At 39.9% G+C, this 26767-nt stretch overlaps 1 protein-coding gene across 1 annotated transcript in view; it reads right to left on the minus strand.

Moving 5' to 3' along the window:
• SPOCK1 (SPARC (osteonectin), cwcv and kazal like domains proteoglycan 1) overlaps nt 1–26767 on the minus strand; it is a 317127-nt gene that overhangs the window by 36506 nt on the left and 253854 nt on the right. Inside the window, exon 5 of the mRNA XM_082006106.1 lies at nt 25308–25422. Coding sequence (XP_081862232.1) covers nt 25308–25422 — 115 coding nt within the window. The remainder of the gene's footprint in view (nt 1–25307; nt 25423–26767) is intronic.

Raw genomic sequence — 26767 nt, forward strand, 5'->3', positions numbered from 1 at the left:
AGAGCATCCTTCGCTGATGTACCTGTAAATGTAACGAAGTGAATAATACTTATGATATGATCTTTTCCTCTAGTTATTTACGGTTAAGACGAGGAATAATATAGAATGAAGATTGTATAAATAGGATTAAAGTTTAGGAAACTGAGGATGAGAGAGGGCTGAAGAGCTGGAGTAGCTCATACATAGAAGAGAAGCAGATGGACATTTTCTAGAGGGAACCTGTTTACGAAGTCTTGTGTCCAGGAGAAGAGAGTCAGGATCAAACCAATGAGTTTGGGGACAGGAAGCGCCAATCCGTATGCGCTCAGGTAGTTCGTTGGTTATGAGCTGCAGTTATAGTGGCGCATGACACGTTCTGAGTACGGGAAGGGTGCAATTTTTTCCAGGAGACCAGGCGGCTCTGCAGCTGGGGTAGCGGTGTGTGAGCCAGGGAAAGAGCACGGAGCAGGATGCTGATGCACAGAGCGCGCGTAAGCCGGCTGAGGGGAGACAGAAAGGGAAAAGAAAGAGACTGAGGTGCATTGGAGGACAGCAGCACACCTTAGGAAGGAGGATATGGTAAGAGGGATGAGGAGACGCAAACTTTCCTTCCGTTTCTGTTTCATTGCCACACTACACATTGCCTCAAATCTTTTCATTTTCTTATTGATTTTCCAACTAAAATAATCAGCTACATCTTTATGCATAATGACAACAGTTCTTGAGAGAGTTGACTGAAGCCCTCTATTTCCTCTTTTATTTAGACTCCCAAAGTTTCAGGAGCTAGCAGAAAGGCAAAAAATAGAAAGATGGGACTTTCTATTTGGTAATATCAAGCAATTACAACATTTTTCACTTCCAAAGTTATAACTGGCAACTTTTTTTTCCCCTTCATGAAAAAGAGAACATAAACAGGTGCTTACTGCTGAAGCCTGAATGCCTACCTTGCCCTTTTTCACATGAATTTTCATATAAGCAGCAAATCCTGAAGGAAGGTTCCATTCACTCTTACCTGTTGTTCACATTTGCTTGTCTATGGCAGAGACCTGTCAGTTCCTTAAATATGTCATTTATTACTGGGTTTTTAAAAATCTTTTCTGCAAATCTATGTTTTTATTTTACTGTGTCTTCCCAGAATTCTTGTAGAGTATCAGTAAGAGCTTGTTTACATATGAAGTTATTTACGGACAGAAAAAAAGCATCTGCTTTCTTCAAGAACGATTCCATGTGCAGATAAACCCAAGTCTATACTATATTCTCAAGGCATTCACAGAAACTTAGCAGAATAAGTGGTTAGGAAGTGCTTTGGGGAAAAGTATCTTGATATCTTGTTTAGAATTAGGCTACAGTGATATTAATATTTTCCATCTTATCTATGTACCTATGAGATATCTGAAACACTAGTGAGCCATTTCTGGAAAATATGCCTCAATATCCTTCTGAGGAGAATAAAGAAGGATAAATACCTGATCACTAACAGTTTTAAGAGAGCAACTAGTTGCTTGGAACTCCACCCTACTTTACCAACCTGTTTTTCAAAACTGTTAACTACTAGCCATTAGGCAAATTATCATAAGGCTACTCGTGAAAGTGTTTTTGTGGTTATTCTGCTGAAGTTAATACTTTCTAGAGACGGAGGAAAACACAGCACTATCACTGCAGCAGTCGCCCGACTTGTTCACTTGGAAGTCATTCAACTCTACTGGGTCAGTTAGGTCCTTACAGATCATCCGCATTACTGCGTACATTTTATTGCCACCTCCAGAATAATGTAAGGAGCGTGCCAGCACTCAGTCCCTCCTTCTCCCAGAAATGAACAGGGTCCAGAATAAGCAAGGCAGGTGATAAGAGTGTGCAAGTAACGCAAGCCTGCACACAAACTGCATACATTTACGTTTTATTCTACAGCATGGTCTAAGCTAGACTCCAAGTTTTTGTGTTTTCTCCAACTAGAAGGCTGTATGAATACCAACATACAGAGCCCATCAACAGAGAAAATGGAAATGAACATTAAAGTCTGCCAGGGAGCCCAGCATGGAGGGAAATGTGGTTTTGCTTTGCTTGTTCTTCACCTCCAAGTCTGATTAGGAGGAGCTGTGCTAATGATACCGATCAGGCTTAGAGTGATGAAGCTATTGGTTTCGTTTCCTTAAATTTACATGTTGAAGCTCTTCGTTCCTTCCTGTAATTCCAGGTGTGCCAAGCACAAGGTAAGGTGAGTGCCAGTTCCCACGTGGGGAGTGCTCAGTCCTCAGCCTGAGGGTCAACATGCTGAGAATGCTGAAAACATGAAGCAGCACAACACTGCAACGTTGCAATGGTAGGTTTAGTGTAAAAAGTAATATTTGAATCTTTCCCATTCTTGCTACAATCATTAACATAAAATCAATTTATGTTGTGACATTTTCAGTTCTCGTTATGATCTCTGTCACAAGAGGGAGGTTTTTAATTCCCCATAAAGTCTTTAAGAGACAGCAGAATAATGTGCGCTAAATGCATTATACATTTTCTAATATGACCTTTTCATGGTTCTTCAGTTTGACTGCCTGGTCACTCCTTTCTTTGGCTGCCTTGGTAATCTGAGAGGAACAGGTGGAATGGTAAATAATCAAAATACTGAATCTTTAAAAGGTTAACTTCATACTGCAAGTGACTCCTGTATAGGTTATATATACTGTATGTTCATATTCTGCAACACAGAAAAAAGCTAGGAAGAGAAGTAAACGGCAGACTATGACTGTTCTCATGGCAGTGATAAAAATTATTCAGGAAAGGAGTGAGATGCCTGTGCGATAGGTACTAACTTTATTCTGCCAATAGTGCACATGTATTTATGCTGTGTGAAACTATCTACTGTTTAAGGAGATGTTGGGAGCTTAATCACCCTTCACCTCTAAAAGGTCTGAGAGCCTCAAATAGAGAATGATTCTAAAATGCAAAGTATACTATGAACCAATGGTAATCCTCTTCCTGCCATTATGTTTTTGTGTTTTTTTCTGTGTGAAACTTAAACAGTAATCAAAAGTGAATATAGTAGAGAGTAAAATAAGTGGCAGGTAATCTTCTTCTCTTGTTATTGTTTCAAACTGTGGCATTTACTGCAAAGGGACCCAAGGTCATACAAGAAAAAAGGGGATTGCAAGTGCTGAGAGAAAACAGGGAGAAGCCAATATATCCACTGAAGGAGAGCGTCATCTGAACATATTGCATTAGCACTAGAGAATCTCCTTTTGACTCTTTGATGCTGCCCTGCTGCTACTTTCCCAGAGCCGAGTACAAGAATTCTCCCAGGAAAAAGGATGGGGAGACAGGCCGAGAAAACAGGTCGGTTCCTGGAACAATTTCTGTATCAGCAGCAAAAAAAAAATTTCTAAGAAGGGCTGGAAAATGAGTATAAAATATCACAGGGAGTGATAATGTACCCCCACAGTGTACTTGTGGATATATAGAAATAAGGCAATTGAAATATAGGTGTCAAATGAATTAATAAAAAGTATGAAGGCTCCTGTATCACAAAGATGTAAAATTTTATTATGGTGTGACTTCTTTACAGGAACATTCTTAGAAATGAACAACAACAAAAGCCCTAAAGGGAGAAAACTCCTCTTTAATGGGATTTTAGAAAGAATCCTGTTATACAGAGAGACGTGCAGCTCTGGCTGGCAGGGGTCTTTGTGAGGGCAGGGGAGAGGTCACCGAATGAGGCACTGCTGAGTTTGTCAGAGAGCTTGGCTTGAAAGTTGCTATGAAGCTCTAATGCTACGTCCCAGTTATTCATCCTAAGAAAGGGGGGATAGGGTTTTTCAAGCAGTTGAAACTCATAAGCAAGTTAACTTTCTGCTCGTGTGCATAGGATGGCTTTCAGAAAGGAGAAAAAACCACAACCAACATGCAAAGAAGCTACTCTATTCCCTACTAAAATGGCAATAATCTCTATTGTTTTGTAGCCTACAAAGCAATAAAGAGCTGCTAAAATTAATTAAACTCTGAAGGGAGGCTGAAGCGTTTAATCAATCACCAGTGCTGTTTGTTGCCACTATACCATTCACAGAGATTATTATATAGCAATTTGAATTAAAAAGCAAGGCATTTGTAATACAAGAAGGGCATTGCTAGTCAATTTTTGGATATCTAATTCCAGGTATTGAGGACCTGCTTTTTCACAGTATCTGAAAACTGTTAACATGTTCACTTCACACTGACCATTCACTTCACTTGTGGGGGCTCAGCACTTCTGCAAATGAGGACTCAGAGTTTCAAATCAGGAACCTGGAAAATTAGAAGATGCATCTAGTGACCCTTCATGAAAAATCTGGTTTAGCAAGATGGGCAGCATTACAAAGGAAATCAGTGCCAGGAACTGCACAAGAACTAATTTCTTCAGGGCAGCAGACATCAACTGCTCTGCCTACGTGACTTTTTTTTTACTTTTATTTTCTTCGCCCTTTGCAGTTTGCTCTCCCTGGTGCTCTGCAGCTTTGGAGAAACACAGCATAACTTTGTCTCCGCCATTGTGCAACCTGACATATGGCTAAAACACGAACATTCGGTACTGAATGGGAAAATGATGCTATGGACTACATGGTAGACAAACCTGTAATTAAAAACTATATTATACTGCATCCAGAAAAGGGGTTGAAATGAAACCTACCTGAAAGATGGACTCAGCAACCTCTCTCACTTTCAGGTGTGCTTTGAAAACCAAACAATTATCTGAGAATGATTTCAACTATCACAGCTTTTAAAACCACATTCAGGAAGCTTCAAGAGACACTTTTCTTGAAAAATGTGAAAACATGATCTTGCATAATTCCCAGGCTGGTGACAGTCCGGTGTGAGATGAGAAGAGAAACATGGTAATAAACCTTTGCACAAACCTGCATTTACTAATAGCATGTTTGCTCTTGCTTTCCATCCTAATAGTGGTTAACGTCTATCTTGAGGGCAGCGAGGGGAACATACCACCAAATTATACGTAATTCTAGTTTTCTAAAAAGGTTGTTTACAGAATCCTAAATATGTAACAGCAATGGGAAGGCTCACACTTCCTATGAATTAGTGTGAACTGAACTGCTTTAAACTTCTGTTCTTTCAGAGTTGGCTTTATTGCCATTGAAAGGAGGACGCCATCGAGCTGTGAATACTCCAGGACAGGTCCTCCACTGATATAAATCAGTACTGACTTTAATGGAGCTATGTGGATTTACAGCAGGCAGAAATCTTGGCTGGCTGATTGTCCAGAGGCTGTTAAAGCGAGTGACAACTCTACCATTTGGAGAACTCCACTGAAAATAGGTATTCCCTACAACTTCTGATTTTTTGCATCTGCCAGACCTATGTGTATGGTACAAGCCGCTAACACTGAAAGATTTAAAGTCTATTTGAAGTAGAACAATCATGACAAGAAAAGAAAGAAAGAAGAGTTTTCTGTAATGATAATGCCACTTATTGTTATATATGTTAACTACTCAAAGCACTTTAACAAAAACCCATTCATTTCCTTTCATAATATGGTCAAGCGTGATATCTAACACACAGAAGTGAGAATCATCATTGCAGCTTGTTCGAACTGATTATCACATACTTCAACAGAGATCAGCAAATGCTATTTCAGGATTAATTTGAATTACTGATGTGGTCTCTGCAGGAGCTGGTTACATCTCCTTGATATGGAAGAATAATCTATCACAACACTGACACAGAGCAACTATGAACTATCCTTAGATTACTGCAGTGCAAAAGAAGAAAGAGGTTTGCTTTCATGTCCTCTTGCTGGAGATAGCTCCATTTTGGCCAGGTGTCAAGGACATTTGAACTTGCATTCAAAGGGCATTTGAGCAGGTTCACTCTGAGCAGAATGGAAAGAAATATTGGGCATCTTCTGAGACCTAGGGAGACAAACAATTGCTTGGGGGACAGGACACTAAAAAATAAAAGAATATGGGATGGTCCATACGAGGTTCACTTAGCCTAAAGCTCTGTTATGATGGCCCATGCCCAGTGCTGTTTAGGCAAACGTACAGTTCTCCAGAATGTTCTTCCAACTTCCCATGATTTTTTGCTACTTAGAGCAGACACAGATTAAAAAAGTGTACAAGAGGCTAAAATACAGATGCAATGACTCTGAAGTATGCCAGAACTGAAAAGCCTTCACAAGCAAGTGCAGTTACCTACAAGCAAAATCATCACTAAGAGAAAATACCTAATATCATGGGAAGTTACTGCACTCCTGTGGAGAAAAGGATGACTACTATTATTATTGTTGTTATTATTATTATTATTTGGCATACAGTTTCTTTGCTGGAAAATGGAGTTTTGAGACAATCAAAATAATTTACAAATTGATACCGATAAGCTGAAGCACTGAAATTTTGTGTATTGGGTTTGTGCGGCAAGGTTTTGGTAGCGGGGGGCTCAGGGGTGGCTGCTGTGAGAAGCGGCCAGAAGCTTCCCCTGTGTCCAGCAGAGCCAACACCAGCCGGCCCCAAGATGGACCCACTGCTGGCCAAGGCCGAGCCCATCGGCGACGGTGGCAGCGCCTCTGGGGAACAGAGTTAAGAAAAGGGAAAAAATGGCAGGCAGCGTTTGCAGCTGGAGAGAGGAGTGGGAGAAACAGCCCTGCAGACACCGAGGTCAGAGCAGGAGGAGGAGCAGGAGCGGCTCCGGGCGCCGGAGCAGAGGGTCCCCTGTGGCCCCGTGGGGAGAGAGAGGAGCCCCGGCTGGAGCAGGTTTGCTGGCAGGACCTGGGACCCCGCGGGGGCCAGGCTGGAGCAGCCTGTTCCTGAAGGACGGCACCCATGGGGGGACCCGGGCTGGAGCAGCCTGTTCCTGAAGGACGGCACCCGTGGGGGGACCCGGGCTGGAGCAGCTCGTGCAGAACTGCAGCCTGTGGTAAGGACTCACGCTGGAGAAGTCCGTGGAGGACGGTCTCCATGGGAAGGACCCGACGCTGGAGCAGGGCAGAGGGTGAGGAGCCTCCCCCTGAGGAGGAAGGAGCAGCAGAGACAGCGTGTGATGAACTGACCACAACCCCCATTCCCCGTCCCCCTGCACCGCTCGCGGGGAGGAGGGAGAGAAATGGGGAGTGAAGTTGAGCCTGGCAAGAAGGGAAGGGTGGGGGGAAGGTGTTCTAAGATTTGGTTTTAGTTCTCATTATCCTACTCTGATTTTGATTGGCAATAAATTAAACTAATTTCCCCAAGTTGAGCGTTTTGCCCGTGAGGGTAGTTGCTGATGGATCTCTCCCCATCCTCACCTCGACCCACCAGCTTCTCCTCAGCCGTTCCCTCCCGCGCCCAGCTGAGGGGGCAGTGACAGAGCGTCGGTGGCACCTGGCCTCCAGCCTGGGCCAGCCCACCGCGTGCTGAAATTAAGCTCGTTCATTCCAAAGTGATGGAAATCAAAAACTGCAGCTTCAAAAACTGCCAGATTTCATTTTTAAACGGTTTTTTAAAAGGTCTTTTACTTTACCAAGAATTACCCCCTCAAATCCTGACTTTCCAGTCCAGTCAGTAAACTGAAAAATCATTATTTGCACAGTACTGGTTTTGGGGAAAAAGGCCGGGAGAGAAGCACATACAAAAGCCAGTGGGGAATCAAACGGAAAGAGAGAGAGAGAATAAACACGGAATTTTTCCACAGGGCTGACAGAGCCTTACAAGAAGCTGACTGCTATTCCTAATTTATATTTAGAAACGTATAGGGAAAGAGAGGATAAGAAACTTTGCTGAAAATGGAAAAGCTGGCAAGCGTCACAGCCACGTACGGAACCCAAGTACCCCGACTTGGCGAGAGGGCAGATGGTCTCCGCAAACGATATTAACACTTCTCAGCAGAAGACAGCCATTTAAAAAAGTGAGGGAGAAGCTGGTCTCCAAAATCTGAAAAGAAATTAAAAGCCCGTGCGTGACACTACAGTCCCTGAAGCAAAGTAAGTGTCTACACAAAAAAGACCTGAGCAAGAATTGGAGAAGAGCCCTCCGGCAGCCCACCTGCGATGTCTTTCTATGGAGGAGAGTAATTATGGTTTTGGAAGGAAGCTGAGTCCAGCAATTAAAGCAAGAGCTTTAAATCTCTGCTAGAGGTTATCTGAAGTATGGTGTATGAATCACAGAAGCCGTGTGTGCATTTGTTTTCCTGTGCATAAAAATGAATCCCTAATTCTCAGAGGCAATGTGAGGTTGAATCCATTAACAGTAGCAAGGTGCTTAAAGAACTCAAAGGGTTTTGATGGCACAAAGTGCTAAAATGCCCACAACAGGCATGTTGGTTAGTATCTAACGGCAGCCAGAGGAACTGGAATAAGAACCTACTTGAACGCCTAGGACTTAGATTAAGATTATACAGGTTATCTGGGAAGAGTAATGTGAGGGAGCAAGCACTGCACAATAAAGGCAACTTGTTAAGGACTTTCTGTAGCCAGGCCAAGTGGCATTTTTCCAGTCCAATTTCTTTATGCAAAACAAATCATTTTGCATAGATTTGCACGCTACTAACATGAGAAGAGACTTATTAACAACACAAATTACATCTCACTTTAGATTTCATTTATTATCCTGAATTAGCTGGTGAGTGACTATCCTCGTGCCTTATCTCTGTGTGTAGGCATTTACACAGCACTTATCGTTGTGGTATCAATGCCACTCTTCATCCTTGCTATAATGGCTGGAATATGTATTCAAAACAGTCGTCTGTGAAGTAAAGCAAGTTAAGTTTAATTTTGCGTCTGGGTATTCTGAAGGAGGAAGAGAAGCCATTTGCAGAAGCCCAGGGCATTCCGTTCTATTAAAATAAAATTTCCTGAAGTATCTAATACTGTAACTGCTTTGCCCGACAGCATTAGACTAGTATTTTCAATTGAATGTGTACACCCAGCTCCTTTTGTAAGCACCGGTCTAAATTTGAAACCAGTCCTTTACAGCCTGTCTAACAACCTACCCATAAAACCAGCTGGCTGGTTGGATCTCTTCTGGCTTCTTTCTTCTCCTCTTACTCATTGTGACCTACAGCTAAGGACATCTTTCACACTGCAGACCCATGGAAAAGACTCTCATAATCTCATTAAAGGCTGGCATACTTGCAATACAGAATCCTGCATTTGTTTCCTCAGGGAAAAAAAACACTTTTAAAGAGGCTTTGGACTTCTAAAATGACTTAAACAAATACAATGGCCACACTAGTAAAAAGTGAATCAGTTTTCTACTTCTCACTGTCTACAGTGAGGAATTTGGATTTTATGTGCCCTTATACAAACTCATCTACAGCTTTGTTTTTTTTATTGCTCACATGTTCTCAAGGAAAGCCAATTTCTCTTTCAAGCAGTAGTGACTTTAGTAAGTCAAAGCATTCAATTGCTAGAGGAGGGTTTACTTTACCTCTCATCTCTGAAACCCTGCTGTGGAATACAATCTGTTTTCAGAGGAGCAAAGAGGTGAAGGACAAAAACAAATGGCAATTACTCTAAGACTGTGAAGAGCTTGGAGACTGGTATTCTCTCGCATCTGAATTAGGGTAAGAAAATACACTGGTCAAAATGTTGCCAAGGAAGATGCTCTATCAGTGAGCATGCCGAAATTTGTCTTGCTGTCATCTAGAATATGAAGCTGTAATATAATAGTATATAATATTTGCATTTATGGCTGCTTTTTAATAAAGATGGTACCAATTTGTTAACTCTCCTTTAGTGCAGACATTGGGCAATGACATGATAATATACTCACAGTTTGCACCAATAACTATAATGCCATTATTTCATGACCAAAAACTTTCTTGCTACTCTCAATCCCTTGCCATACCAGTGAAATAAGCTTCTGAACTTCCCCCCTGATTACTTGCTTGAAAAATAACTGCTTTTCAACCTAAATTCACGCAACACCTTTCTTAGGGATTCCAGCAGTCCAAATTATAACACATTTAATACATATTCATACATTTGAAGCACCAGGAGAAATAAACCACAGAATTTTTCACTATCAATGTTGCCACAGAAGCACTGTCTTTAGCATTAGTAAAAGAGTTGGCCATACAACACTTTCATGTACATGGCAGCTCTACCACAAAGAACTGGTCATTTATACAGACACGTTTCAGGTTTTCCAATGGGTACTCTATAACACTTTCTGACGTTAATAAATAATCAGAGCAGGCTTGAAGACAAACCTTTACATCATGTGTAGCAAAAGCTTGTGCGAACTACAGCGGGAAGAAAAAACACAGCAAGCCTCAGTCACTTCCAATCATCTTGTAAACACACATTATACTGAGCAACCTCAAACTCTTCATTTTTTTCCCCAAAATTTCCAATTATAGAAATTGGAATTCCAATAATAATTGGAATTTTGTTGAGGATTATTTACAAACTTAGGGTGTAGTTATTCACAAATATAATAACCTCCTGTGACATTTGCTGATAAAAAATATCCCCAATCAAGCAACCTAACATAAATGTGTTTGGAACCTGGTAGGTTTTTGCCATAAAATAAGAAAATAATCTCTCTTTATAATAAGTTAAATGCAGGAGCTACTCTGTGGCCTTCACTAGTTCTTAGAGTGTGACACACAAGTCCAGCCTTGCTTAAAACCTAAGCTGCTTTAATGTAATTCGGTTTCCCAAGGCCAGGAGGAGTAGTTTATTTCTGAACCCTCATTCTTAACAGCGGTGTTGTGCAACATGAAATAGCATCACCATGTATCAGCAGGTTCTGAATTTGTTTTGAAATTCAAAGACTTGCCAATGAATCTGCTTCTCAGAAACTTAATATATTGTTTTTATTTGCATCTTCTTTATTGTCACTCTTTTATACCTGTACTTCAATTGCATACAGCATCTTTCCTTTATTGAGGGCTGCAGTTAATCAGCTGGTTCCATAAAGCGCCACATAAATTCTGTTTTATGAATTCTTTGTCACAAGAATGTAGCCAAGTGCCTTGTGCCCCAAGACTCAGCAGTAACACATCACCTTTGTACAGCCTTGCAAAACTGTGATGGAAATTACAGCAGCCCAAGAACAGAAACTCCTCAATCACCTTTACTATGGTAGTGTTGGTAATGAAAAAATAGAATCTACTGATGTTTAAAAGTCAGGTCTTAAAAAAGACAGTGAGAAAAAGAAAGAGAGAAAGAATATCAGTCTGGGTACATGACTGCATAGATGTTTGCAAGGTTGCCCTTGCAACAGAAGAACCTCGACAGTGAGAAATGCTGCCATGCGCTCATATTTTCCAAATCTCTTACAAGTAGCAGATGTCTTTCCCCCTTCCTCGAATTCTTCATTCACACCCTAAACTATATGACTAAAAAAAAAAAAAAAATCTATAAAATTATGTGCAAAAATATACTCTTTTCAACTTAATGCATACTGAAATAATTGCCTTAAAGCTATATTTATACTTTATATATACATTTAAATACCTGTACCAGGCTCATGTCTTCAACGCATGTTTTCTATAGTGCTGTAGTGTTAACTTTTAGGAGACGGGACTTTTACTTTGTGTTTGTACCAAGCACAAAGATGTCAGTGACAGGAGCAGCTTAGCTCTCGACTGAGGTAGAAAAAAAGCTCATTCTCTCTGATATTTCAGTTTGAAATCATCTGTGATGAACATTGCTGATCCCAACTTACAAAAGAATCCAGAAGAGATCTTACCAGTGCCCTGTAAAATATTACCAATATTTCTGGAAATGCCTCTCCTGACATACGTGAGGATTATACATCTTTTTCACAGCTCATAGTTGCTCATAGTTGTTCAGTGACCAGCTAGCACACTAAGGTCATTTTCTCCTTTAGACATTTCTAACCAAAGAGCTCTTAGATTAAAGCAGATGTTCATAAGACCCCAAGTGTATAATTAGGCACTTTGTGTTAATGAACTTCTTCCCATTTCTGTTGCTCCACTTCTCAAGGACATCCAATTGAAAATACAGAAGGAACTTTTTTAAGGAAATGTGAAATACTGTCCAATGTTTTGGCAACCAGATTGACTTCTTTTCATAAAAACGTAAACTGAACAGATAACTTCCTCCCACTTCCTTTATTGAAGAATCTATTTTAGTTATTCATTGCCTTCTGGGTAACAGCATTCTCAAATGCAGTTACTGTATATGCTGTATAGCAGTCACGGTTATGTCTTTCCTCCTCATACATTCAAAAGAAATCAAAACACTTAACAACTATTCACTAACAGAAATAAATTGCTTTAAAAATTCGGATCTGTTTTTTTAGTTGAGAATTTCTTCTTTGCTTAGAGGGTTTTACTAAATCGAGGAAAGTAGTTCATAAATAAGCTTCATTTAACAATCTTAAATGTACAAGGTGAAGATTGGTATGAAAGATTATTTATTTAAAACATCCAGAATGGATAGTGTTAATATGTAAAATGACAGGGAAGCATGATGCATACTTGATAACACTGTTCGGTTTTGTGGTTTTGGCAATTTCCCTCAAACTAATTCTCCACTGCCCATTTAGACATAAGGTGCTTCATCTATGAGATGCTTCTTCCAAAGCTTCTCCAGCTCATCAGGCTCAGAAGAAAGGACTGCAAACGAGGGAAGGCTTTGCAATGTTACACAGGCCAATCTCACTGCACTTTGGAACTGGAGGTTCTCACTTTTTCTGGATGGGACCATCTAGAAATAAACCTTGGGTTTGGTGCAAAGAAGACTCAAGGTCTGCAAAACTTCCCTGTGAATTCAGTATTTTTCAGGCCCTTAAGCTCTTATCAGGAAAAGTGCTATACTGGTACCTCGGCACTGGGACTTCTGGAGACAAAGTTGTTTCTGTTGTTTCCTGGGTTTCACTTCAACTGAACATACCTCAAGCGAAAGCTAATTAATCCCTTTGTGACAACCACAAAACAGAATGAGGCACCTTCTATATATAACTGTTTTCTTAAACACATCTGAATATGGTACCATAACATTAACAAAAGATGTATCACACTTGAGAAAGACGGCGGCATTCCTTTTTCAGATATTACAGAGTTATTACAATAACTACGTAGCAAAATTGTTTGGAAAATCATGTTGCAGACAGAGACACATACATAGTTTTTTCTCACTTTACAGTCCCAAATGAAGCCTAATTTTGTTTGTCTCAACTAAAATGCTCAGGGAACTGCGTTTTTCAAAAGATCGTCCCCCTTCTACTTTTTTGCATCTTAGACTCTCCAAGAATATTTGCAACCCTTTCGAGAACTGAAAGCCTAAACCTGAATCACAATTGTGAAGGATCAATGAGGAACTTGTAACATGCAACTCACTGCCTGAAATGACTGTGACATGATTTTATTTTACCCAGTTTTCATTTTTCCTCTTGACAGGGATTGCCTGATAAGTGAGTACTTGCTGTTATTGACCAGACTTACAATTTAGACAATAAGAAAATCTGCCTGTTTTCTGTGTCTGATAAGTCCTAGACCCTGACTGTATCACTGTCAACAAATTGAGAAATAGGACAAGATGATACATAAAATCACCTTCAGACAAGTGAGATAGAGCCAAGGCCATAATTTATTAACTCTAAGAATATAGTGATATCATTGTATAAAGTATATTCTCATAAACGAAACTAAATTGTTTTTCCATACACTTCTAAACAAACAATCATCAATTCTGTCTCCCTTAGTGGAACACAGTATTAGAAAATTGCAATTAAAACTAGGTTGGAAAATCATCATACCATAAACAGATTGCTTGGACACAAGCTTAGGCACTTTCTATGCTACTATTAATTAGAAATATTATAAAGGCATGTCTGAATGCTTGTAGGGGCCTAAGGCATTGTAATTCAGATCCAAATACAGATCTGAATGTCCAAGCTAGTCCCAAGGAGATCTCCAGACAGGCTGGACACCTGCAGGGAAGGTTAAACTGCAATTTCGAGCAACCAATCCCAGTCTCCAGATTTTAAGCCCGTATCTGAAAAATTAACTGAATAGACACATGTATGTTGTCACATTTGGGGCAGAAAGATCCCATGTTGGTTGCCTGCAAGCTTCTCTAATATTGAAATTTATTTTTTGTGTTGAAGGGTATTTTCCATGGATGATGGAGTCTTTTCTGACAAAGACGGACTAGAGCCAAATCGTTCAGATTTTAGTAACTCACAGATGCAGATCCTGATTCTCATTCTAGTCCATCTCTAGAGAGAGATGTCTGCTTTACAGGAAGCAGATAACTTTTTTTTTAATTTATTTACACACAGTCCATTAAACTGAATTACAAAAAAATGCAATTCTTCAGAGGAAGATGAATGTACAGATCTCCCTGTTTGGATAGTGAAAGCTGTGAAATATGCAAGTCTATATATTTGGAATCAAGTGGTGATATCTCAAATACCATCTCCCTTCTTCTACACTAATAATCAGGGAATTAGAAACAGAAAAACTCAGAATTAATTTGACACAATGCTGAGAAGTGCACAGAAAGTAACAAACTGTCTGGAACAATCAATGGGGCTCTAGTCTACATTCATTTATACCATTATAGACTCAATAACTTTACCAAAGCCCACTGGCTCAACATTGCTGATGGAACTTTTCCAGATTTATACTGGAGTAGCCAAAGATGGAATTTAATCCTTGAGATACCACAGGAATAAAACCCAAAACCAACCAACCAGAAAAAAAATGTATTTGAAATTTCAAAAATCTTATTTCCTCCTGTATTTTATTGAAAAGGTTTGGTTTTTTTTTCCTCGCACTAGGCATGTTTTAGCTTAACACTGCAGCAATAAGCACTATAGGTTATTTCACTGTCAGTTTTCTGGAGATTTTACAAACTTTTTCCTGTACTAAAAGTTAGGGAACTATTCCCAAAAATGCAGAAATCAATACCCATGAGAAAAAACTATATGAAAACAGTCTTATTTATTTGTTTTTGTTTATGATGAGAGAGATTTTCGTGCTCTGATTATCATTATCAGCACACAAGCACCTGCTGTTCCTAGACAGTGTTGCTATCAACACAGTGTGCCACTTCAATAGTTTTCTGTTGGCAATCCAAAATAAAATTATTTCTTGTCTGAAAATTTTTGTTACTTGCTGGTGCTGTTTACTACGTCTGTCATTTTCTAACCTTTTCTTTATAGGAAAAAAAAATCAATAACCATTTTAACATTTCATTTAATAACTGTTTATGAAACTCTGATTACCATCGAGCTGTCTAAGTATGCTCTTACTGTTTTATGTGGGTTTAGACACCCCGGTGGCACCTGTAACCTTTGCATATCAAAGCGGGAAGTTACCCGCAGGCTCAGTGACACAGGGTACTGCCGGTGCTGCCCATGGGACCTGCGCCCACTTCGGATCTGGGTTTGCCGAGTTGTCTGCCTCAACTGGGGCGTCCTCACTAGAAACATCAGCTCCTCTCTGGAGCCTCTGCACTGAATTTGATGTGGGAGTAAAGCAATCCACAGCGACCGGTTGTATGGATGAGACTCGCAAATCAATTTGTTTCCAGTATTTCCATTTTTGGTGGTGACTGCTCCTGGGCAAGGGATGAAACCCATACCCGCCGAGCAGCCTGGGGTAACAGTACGGCTATAAATGCTTATGAAAACATACGGCCTTGTCTCAGCCACAGAGAGCTGCCAGAGAAGTAGCACAGCCTTAAAAGTTTTAATGAGATTTAAAAACAATTTAAAAAAAATCCTACTGTTTTTAAAATAATTACACTATGACAGTTATTTTTATGCAGTTCCTGTCTCCTGCTGCTGTCTGGGATTAGCCTTTATTTAGCAATGATGAAGAGTTATGGCTCATGTCCTGGTTCAACCTCAAAAAATTATGACAGGACTTCTGGCTCAACATTATTCTATTGGCATGTTATCTTGTTAAAGAGATGCATTTACTAAAAGTGCAAATCCTGCTGACAGTGATGTTGCTACTACAGCCAACAACGTTTCAGCAAGTACCTGAAAGAAGCAAAGTGAACAGTGTGGTGCTTCTAATGCTGCCTTTTCCTCCCTTCTGTCACTTTTGCCCCTAAAGCAGAAGTTGTCTCATATTTCAGACCCTGCTGTAATTTGATCAAATCCAAGGAAGATCATGCCAAAGAAATGACAGTGAGTTAACGGATGGTATTGTCCCTAACTCATGGTCCCTAATTTGTCCCTTAACCATGGGGTCTGCTGTGGTCAGTACTTCTGTGCCGAGTTGCAAAACCTTAGAATCAGACCAAAATGCAAACCAACTTCTACAGGGGACAATTCTTTCTCCTTTTCAATTCATGTCAAAGCAAGCTTCACAAAATCGCAGAATCATTAAGGTTGGAAAAGACCTTTAAGATCATCAAGTCCAACCATCAACCCAACACCCCCATGACCACTAAACCATGTCCTGAAGTGCCACGTCTACACGTTTTTTGAACACTTCCAGTGATGGTGACTCCACCACCTCCCTCGGCAGCCTGTTCCAATGCTTGACCACTCTCTCTGTAAAGAAATTTGTCCTAATATCCAATCTAAACCTCCCCTGGTGCAACTTGAGGCCATTTCCTCTCGTTCTCGTTTCCTATTGTTAGTTACTTGGGAGAAGAGACCAACACCCTCGTCACCACAACCCCCTTTCAGGTAGTTGTAGAGAGCGATAAGGTCTCCCCTCAGCCTCCTCTTCTCCAGATTAAACAACCCCAGTTCCCTCAGCTGCTCCTTGTAAGACTTGTGCTCCAGACCCCTCACCAGCTTCTCTGCCCTTCTTTGGACACGCTCCAGCACCTCAATGTCCTTCTTGTAGTGAGGGGCCCAAAACTGAACACAGGATTCGAGGTGCGGCCTCACCAGTGCCGAGGACAGGGACATGATCACTGCCCTGCTCCTGCTGGCCACACTTGCTGATACAGGTCAGGATGCTGTTTGCCTTCTTGGCCACCTGGGCACATACTTCATATATACAACCAAGTGCTTTCTGTATATAATTGTATTGAAAGTACAAAAAATATTTTAATTTATACTCTTTGCTAAAAAAGTGTTCAGATATCAGAGGTTCAAACCTGAATTTACTCTTCAATCCGAACAAAGCTTTTTGGGCAGGCAATTCTCCTGTACAACACAGCTATGATGGAAAATGCAATGGTTCAAAAATATGCATTTCACTTCTGTTGTATAAATACTTCACACATATAATTCAAAACCTCAGTATATGCATAACAAACAGTGGTGAAAATTCCAATAGTATTTGCTCAAACTGGGAAGTGATTTTTGATAGGATGTTTGCAATCTCTTTATTTGTGAAGGTTGGAGCTCTAGAACTATACCATTATGACTGTTCACACTTACATCCTAAAAGATGATTTATGAATCATGTATCAATGTATCAATGTATTTATGAAAAGGAAATTTAGAATTGTTTTGTCAATTGTAAAATTCACAATTCACATTATAAGTTGGCTAATTATACAATCACAGCCAGTTGCAGTTGGGATCAGGAAAAATACTCTATAAATAGCTAAAGGCCTTGTCTTACAAATATTGATATCCTTAACTGTAGTCAGATGACCTCATTCACCAAAGACAATGGACCTACTTACTCAAGCAGTAACTGCTGAGTACAAGTATTTGCACTGACAAGACTCAACTCAGAGCACAAATTGTTTTTTCAATTGATAATACAGTCTTTTTTTTTTTTAATTTCAGACAATGAAAACAGCTAAGAAATGGATATTTTCAGCTATCTCTATCGGAAAAAGTGCAGCTTCTCAGAAAGAAATTATTGAGGTTTATTTGCTAGGACCTGAAAAAATACACATGTTCAAAATTATAGTTTTGCGTCTGCTTTAAATCTAACTGTGTAGTACCTTCCTCCCATTTCTCTACGTGGCATGGCTAATGTCTTTAGTTTATTGATGGCTACCTTCTGCATTCTTTACTTTCTTTTTTTACAGTAGTTTTTTGCTAACTTTGAAATGTAGATGCCCAGCCTTAACTTTTCCTCAAAAAAAGGAATATTAAGAGTTGCATAAACTGAGAAGGAAGAGCACTACATGAGGTCTTAACAGTGAATCCAGATGCGTGCAACCTCTATGGAAGCTGGAGATCCTTTCCATCTCAATGTGGGTTTATCAGCTGATTTTGGGATGGAATGGTGCAATACTTTGCATACAAGGTTATACTGTGCCTTTTTCTTCTACATTCTTGTTGCTTTCATGAAAATATTGAAAAGGAAGCCTTACAAAATAATCTGGCTTCTGGGTTGATCTACGTGATCCAAGACACCTCCTTGCCTTCTTCAGGGAACTACCATACTTTTCAGGTGTGATAGCTGCTTACCATAAGGTCTTGCAAGGTCTGTCCCAATTTGTTAACAAAACCTAGTAGATTCTGCATGTGATTTATCTGCAAGGGTTTTGCAGTACCTGGAACTGTTCTGCATGATGACTTGTTAATTGTACGCCATGGAAATTCCTTCCACCTCACTCGTGCAATACAGCAAAGTCACTACAAAAATTTTGGATGTTTTTGAGGTTAAATTGCATTGATTAAGGTGTTTCACTGAATTTGAAGGAGGGCAGTAACTGCTATTGATCACTTCATTATATGTAGCTAGCCTAGACAGCGCAAAGATGATGTATGTTTTAACGGGACAGTAAGTGATATAATTTTGGAATTATATAAATAACAGCAGCTTTAATGTTTCCCATTCAGCAACATCTATTGCTCAGTTAAAAATGCTTCAGGATGATCAGATTTTAAAAATGGACCAGAAAGAGCCAGATGCACTGAATACACTGAGGACTTCCCACCCAGGTAGGGAGTTACAAACACTAACTAAGCAATCCTCTGCAGTTTGTGGACATGGTCGAGTATTGACTACACAATCACACCAACATTTCCTTCAGCAAAGGGTTGGGCCCAGTGCCATCTCAATCAAACCTCTTGTAAGGGCATTACCATCTTTCCGATCTACAGCAAAAGGACTTGCATTTAATGGGTCCTTCTTGAGCTACTCCAAGGTTAGCTCTGCACGTGAGTCTTGGTAAGATACACCTCCTTCATAGACATAGGAAAAGATATCAGAGTGATGTGGTGTAGGAATATGAAAAACATATCAGGAAAACCTAGTATTTGTGTATCGATCAATTAACATGTTCTTACTCACATTATTAGCTTTTTTCTCTATTCCTTTTCAGCATGTGAACATTTTATTCACTTGGCTCTAAGACTGTGCATTCCATTTAACATAACACAGCTACAAAAATACACGTTTTCCCATGAAATAGGTATATGTAGAATGTGCAGCCTTTCCCTCATAAGCTCCGGCTTTTCTCTGACGCACAAAAGGATGCATGTAAGGTCAAGCAGCAGAACAAAACATCCTCAGCCACCATTACTTTCGTCTTTCTTCTGACCCTGGCAAGAACTTGATTTTGCTGCCTCAGTCTTGAAGCTATTTGCTTTTGCTTCTCATAGGAGTGGGTGATGGTAATAGCCATCCATGAAGAGCAAAGGTATCTGTTCTTGCCTGCGTCTCACTTTCTTTTAATCAAATATTAATTGGGTGCAGCCACTTCACAACTCACAGACAATATCTAGCAGAAATGAAAGAAGTTCATCTTTCATCCTTTCAGGAAAGGAATAATAAAGACTGATCTCCTTGTGTGAAAGCTTGCAGGCAAAATAATAGTAATAATAATAGTAATTACTTTATAATTACTGTTATTTACAGATATTACATAACCCAGATTTACTTGGGTAAGGTCATTTCATGATGTAATAATGAAAAGACTGAATTACAGTATTCATACAGAAAATTTTGGAGCAAGAATATCAGATCCTGCAGAGTTTAGAGCTAATAATCCTACTCTTTACTGATGAAGTCTAGAGAAGGATTATGACAGTGTCTGGAACACACCCCACTGTATTCCATGTCCTTGTCTCTGCCCTGCACCAAAAGTTACTCTGTGGTTTGAACGAACATAATTTCTCCTCTGTAAAACAGGAAAAAAATCCCCTCCTAGTTTTAATGAGATATACCAAAGCTTTGAAACTCTTGGTAATCTTAGTTTTAGAATGTTTTTGATTTACCATTCCCAGAGTTTGAGACTCCAATAGGTCATTTAAAAATCTACCTGAAAATTTAATGTCAAAAGAAGACTCGTACTTCATCTTCATATACTTTAAAATTATGCATTCTGCAGTCATGAAAATTTGTCAACAGCAATTTGAAATCAAAATATTTGCTGAAAGTTGATTTCAAAGAAAGACTTAGTTCCAAGACTTTAAATTCTTTTAGTTGTCAGTCATTCAGGTGCAAGAAGCCATACAACTCATTTGGGAAACAAGACACTGATTTCTTCAAATGAACTTCATGCACTAAGTGTTCTATAAAGGAATGGAACATTAGACCTTCTCATTCATCACACCCAATAGGGCTGGTAGTTAAATGCTACAATTCATATCCCAAACTTACCCTAAACAAGGCAGATTCTTGATTGAGCTTGCCAAGACCTATTCCTGTAACTTAAAAATGTTCTCTTGGTTCCCTTTAGAAATGTAAGCAACACTCAGTATAATCAAACAGATTTGCTTCTGCCAATTGACCCTACATTTCCCTTATCAAGATGATAGCATTTTCTTAGAAGTTGCCTTGGGCATTTCTGCAAGGTCAAAAAGACACAATGCATAGATAGGGATAAACCTACTTTGAATTAATGCATCTGTTCATGCTCCAGTGGCTCTGCAACCCTGACGGCAACAAATGAAGACTAGTATGTTGGGAGTATAGCACTCTACTTCTTAGAAGAGGGTATGGTCAGAAAGAGCCCTGATGTGCTATTAAATGTTTACCATCCCCCCTGAGCTACTACACCACTAACACACGTAACAGGAGTCACACGGGTATGGAGGAAGCCAACAGAACCACATTATTGCGACTACGAATTCACATTTGCCAAGAGATGCCCCAATCATCGCTATGATTTTGATAGAATGAACTAAACATTCAAGGCAAAAATGTCTCCCCTTGCCAGTAGGTTCTGAAGAACTAAAATTGGCTGTTTCTTGTCTGAAGTCCTTTGTTCATGGAGGGTTTTAGAAGCTTCAGCTAATGTCAAAGTAAGTTACGCTTGATGAGAACAGTAGTTAATATTGCAGAGCTTTTGGAAAGAGGTACACTGAAAACCACCAACAGACAGGACTTTCTGTCTTAAATAACTTCTGTCCCTTAGGTGCCACTAGGAGTCAGTTAGCAGTCCTTTTCCTTTGTTGAAATTATAGCCTTATTCATTTTATAGTATTAGATAGAAGGGGACATACGGTCTGAAAGGGCAGCTAACCTCAGGGCAGATTTACAGCTCAATGCTCGTCTCTGGGTAGCCAAGTTGAAAATCAATGGCTATCATGCAAGCATATTGTAAAGCTGGGATACTGCTGTGAATAATGAAGCATATCAAGTGTCCATCTAAATGGACCTCAAAAAAGAGGAAAAGTGTTAGGGCTTGTCTTCGTTTCTGAAATCTTCCATTAGTACCCTCTCAGAGTCCTGTTTTCTACCTCTCAGAGTCTGACTCAAAATTCCATTTAAGAAAATGAAGAACACGATCCTGCCACCTCTTCAAAAATGTAACTTTATGGTGGAAAGATTCTATTGTTGTTATTTGCCATTAAAGATAATCGTACTGGTGTACTTTTGTTTTGCTAGTATTTGTGTTATTTTATTAACATCTCCATAATACCAGTTAGCACTATAAAAGGAATTCTAATTTTTAACATGATTATTAGTCTTGATTTTCATCCTCAAAGCAGAGACGTTTTTGAAGGAGCCCAGGGGGGAGGAAAGAATACGACTCAGACTCTGCAGTCAATTGTCACCTCTGAGCATATACACTTAGATTGCTTTTCTTTGATGCTGCTGCCAATTTTATTCGCAAGCGTATAAAAAAAGGTCATGACATTTAGAATTACAGTACTCTGGAAATTAAATGTTCCTTTACATTTTTAATTTCTGAAAGTAATTTATTATGCAATAATATTTGAATATGATTGAACGAGTGTGTAAAGATTAATGCAAACCCTCTTCAAATTGGAAGTTCACAACCACATACATTTAACCTTGTTGTATAATAGGCATAAAAAAGTTTATGCAGTAGCTCTAAGAGCTGATTTTCCATTTTGCTGGAAGCATTTGCACTGTAATTCTCCTTAGTGTTTTCCACTGACATGTCTGTATGAGGCATGAGGTTTAGCTCTCTATCATTTTCTACTTAAGATTATGCCGTATGTGAATGGATTTCACAAACCTGGCAACTAAATAAGGAGCAGAAACAGAGTCCCAACTGTCTACACAATTCTTTTACACAAATTCTTATATGAGAAATCAAACTACTGATTTTTATACCAATTCAGCAATAGCAATGATTCTATAGTACCATATGAGGAAAATGAAATGATTTTGTGTGAAGACTAGAGAAAACACTAAGATACCAAGTAACCAAAACACTAGTCAGAAGCTCCAGACTGGGAGGTCTGGAGATTTGATGAAGGGGGAATCAGTCGAGTGCTGCCATGACCAGGCTTCAGGGAACGGCCACGTGATTGCCTTGTACATCTCACACGTGTCACCTCAGATACTGGTCAGGGCGTATTTCACCAAGGCCAGGTGACAATACTTGTTGAACAAATAAAAGAATCTTACGAAAGGCAGTGCTATGGAATTTTTTTCTCTGGTCAGCAATTAGAATTCATAATTCTCCCACAAACCTGAGAAAAGCTGGCTGGCTTCCAGGCTCTAAAGGGCAGACACAGACGATACCAAATCCCTCTTCAGATGCTGCTAAAATTGCACCTGGGTAAAATTTATACTAGCATATAGCATTTACTGTGTTTTCCCATGAAAAATCCTGGGAGCTCTTCGTTGTAAGACTGACAAACTCAGAAATACGCCGCTTGAGACTCCATTACACTCAGTGGGTCAACTGAAGGGACAATGTTTGAAGACAGGAGGCTGAAGAAGTGAGTTAAAGGAAGTCTTTAACTGGCATGTTACTGGCACATTCAAAGATCCAGAAGAAAATGTAAGATAAAGCAAGTTAGAAAGCCCCTTTGCTATTGATTATTTGATTCTCAATACCAAGTCCTTTTGTGGGCACTTCAGCACCTAACCCCAGAAAGAAACAGCCAGTGATAAAGCAAAATATTATACTGCTATATTTTTTTTTTTGCATATACGTATACACGCATGCAGACAATCATTCCCAGGCCTGTACAAGTATCTTGTTTACGACACTATAATCAGGCTCACGAGCAGTTTCTTTGCATACGCTTGCTGCAGGAGGTGACTAGTGTCTTCAGTATTTTGAAGGTTTCCATAGACACCCGGCAATGGTTTCCCTCATTCCCCAGGTGCCTGGGCTCCCCAGCGGGGCAGAGCACTATTCATGCCACACTGAAGATGGCAGAATTGAGGCATTTAATACCCTTGTCACCAGGGCCATGGCAGGAGTACCGTTAGCTCAGTACTTGAGCTAACAGTACTCCTCTTGAAAAAGTCTTCAGGAGAGTTGCTCTGCAGATCACCCAATCCATTAAAAGAATGCTTTGTTGGCTGGAGTTAAAGTTTTGAGTCAAGCAAAACAAAACACTAGGGTTCAGAATACATCTACCCTGTCAAATTGCATTTATCAAGATAAGGGTTATTAGAATATTTTTTCTCTTGTGTGAATGAGACTGTAAGCTTAAAATGTTACTGAAGATTTATTAATCTGATACTCTTTCTGATAAGGGCAACAAAGAGGGCGTGTAGGGAGCAGCTTATGAGAAGAAAAGTATGTGCTTGTGCCTGACTACACGAAACAGAAAATATGAATAAGGCAATTTATCAGTGGGTATTTTGTAACCAAAAGATTCAAGCCACATAAAACAATATTACAGTTATATATTGATTTCAGAGCCTTGCCATCTAAAATACTTCATCTAAGTTTGATAGTTATGCAGAAAAATGTCTGTGATTTGCAAAAAAATTGAATAAACCTCCATTTTCAAGAGTTACTGCTTATTCTAGAAAGCAGATGGAGGCTTGATGTGAAAACTGGTGCTGTGCTAGAGGCTACAGTGTGTGGAGCACCACCAGCAGGCTCATCAGTTTTCAGCTGAAGCGACAGGGCCTGAACTAAATGGAAGATGTGTCGTTTTAACTCTTTTTTTCTGTTTCTGTGCCTGCTACTGTCAGAACGTATCCAGAGAGGGGAGAAGTAAGAGCAAAGAGAGGTTCTCAAATATTTTGGGTCCAACAGATCACTGTCAAAGCTTCATCTTTTTTATGCTCTGCGTGGTGCAGAGGGCAAATAAGCACATTTCGCTGCTTAACATGACAGAGCAAACCCTGCGTAAGTCACCGCTTTGGCTTTGTGAGCTGCTGATAGAGACAGGAGCCCAGCAGCTGTGAGTGAGTTAACTCTCTGGGCGTTTCTCCGGAGAGAGGGGAGACAACACTGTACTTAAAAACGGGCTAGTATTCACTTTACCACAGACGCTCTCACCAGCACATCTGCTTGCTCTCATTTCCAGAAACCACAAGCGACAATTCTTTTCCCTTCCAAAGGGCTTTCCCCAGAGCAGGGTGGAAACTCTTAGAACCTGGCCGCGGCGCTTGCTCTGCTGCTGGACTTTCACTTTCAGTCAATCTCTGTTGCAAGAACTAATTCCCTTTGGACGAGGTCACTCCAAGACAGCTTGTGCTTACTTCCTTGGAACAGTCCTGGGGGAGTGAATTAACTCACTGAGCTTACAGACCTAAACAGAGAACTCACCGGAGAGCTGGGGGGAAAATGGCCTTTTGTGCTGAGATTCCAACCTTCGGTTTTATAGAACATCATTTCCACGGAGTTTGTTGTTGAAACAATTTTATATATAAATACAGTTATACATATTTATTTGAATTCTAATGATAATGTCAATAACAATAGAGATAAAAATGATAATTCAGATCCCATATAATATACATGTGTGACTTCAAATGACTTTTTGGTTAACACACAGGCTACTGATTTTTTTTCGTTTTAACTTATAAAGTAATGAACCAACAAGCAGTATTTTTTCTTTTCCGTCTTCTTTTATGATGATTCAATATTTTCATTCAAAATATTTTCACTCAAAAAATGAGAATCATTAGCCAGAACTAAGTTTTCCTATGAGACTCTATCAAGTGGTGTTAGTTTTGCAGCAGTTAAGATGTTGGAAAGCACTACACGTTTAGAAAAGGATTAGTTGTACCTTAGCTTTTTCTCAGAAAGTGTTACATATAAAATCTAGTTAAGAAATGTCTGTCTTTAAGTTTTCTGAAGACATAGCAAGAACCAATTAATCTGCTATAATTGCATTAACAGCTCAACTCACCAGTCTTCTCCATCTTATGTTTTGAACTTTCAGGTCCTGGAAGGCAGGGGCAGGGCCCTTCGCATCGAGCTGTGATGGTTTTGCCAGAAGTACATGCATGAAACTCCAACTTGCACTAGAATCATAAAAAAGGTAAGAATACATTTTGCATTAGGACAAGATATAAAAGCAGCAGCTGTGGATTAAATGAGAGATTGCATTTAGTAGTAATGGTATTGGACAGATTGCAAAACTTCAGTCTCTGTTGAAAATGCCATTGTTTTTATTATTACAGATAACAACAGTTAATAGCTACTTCCTATGCAGAGTTTTACATGGCGCTTCTAAATGTGCGTTATAAAGTGTTGTTATTACTTGCTGCTTAAATATATGGAATCTGCAGCTGAAACAATTGAAACAATTTCGTCTAGGTCACCTGAGAGATCAATGGCAAAGCTGAGTAGAAAATACAAACCTCCAGAATCCTGTTTCCTATGCTACATTACCATGTTTTGGGTGTGAAATCATGCCATCTATCACCTGGTACCACTACTGCTTTATTAGTTTGGTCTTCTGAGGTCTCTGAATAACATCCACGAAAAGACACCAGTCCTCATAATAGTAAGAACTGAAGGAAATCAGCTCATCAGCTGATGAGACTGGTTCTTCAACACGTCAGCGTCTCTCAACAAGGACGAAACTTTAAGTGACTCTTACCAACAACTATCTGCCTTAATAATAACAAGTTGCCTTAACAGTTAACAGCACCATCCGTAAAAATAGCCATCCATCATGCCATCAACTCCAGTGTGCTGCTTTTGGCTGAGATACAGTTAATTTTCTTCACAGTAGCTAGTACGGGGCGATGTTTTGGATTTGTGCTGGAAACAGTGTTGATAACCTAGAGATGTTTTAGTTGTTGCTGAGCAGTGCTCACACACAGTCAAGGTCTTTTCTGCTTCTCACCCCACCAGCAAGGAGGCTGGGAGTACACAAGAAGCTGGGATGGGACACAGTCAGGACAGCTGACCCCAACTGACCAAAGGAATATTCTATACCGTGTGGCATCGTGCTCAGCACGTAAAGCTGGGGGAAGAAGAAGGAAGCGGGAGATGTTTGAAGTGATGGCGTTTGTCCTCCCAAGTAACCGTTACGTGTGATGGAGCCCTGCTTCCCTGGAGATGGCTGAACCCCTGCCTGCTGATGGGAAGTGGTGAATGAATTGCTTGATTGCTTTGTTGGTGTGTGCGGCTTTTGCTTTACATATTAAACTGTCTTTACCTCAACCCAAGAGTTTTCTCACTTTTATCCTTCCAATTCTCTCCCCCATCCCGCTGGGGGGGATTGAGTGAGTTGCTGCACGGGGCTTAGTTGCTGGCTGGGGTTAAACCACGACATCCAGAAATACAACAAAATCTTAAAACCAAAGAGTGAAGATTAAACTATGAGCAGCACAGTGTAGTTCCCTATATCTACATATT

Source organism: Phaethon aethereus (assembly GCF_964289735.1).
Source record: "Phaethon aethereus genome assembly, chromosome: 14".
Taxonomy (NCBI): Eukaryota; Metazoa; Chordata; class Aves; order Phaethontiformes; family Phaethontidae; genus Phaethon; species Phaethon aethereus.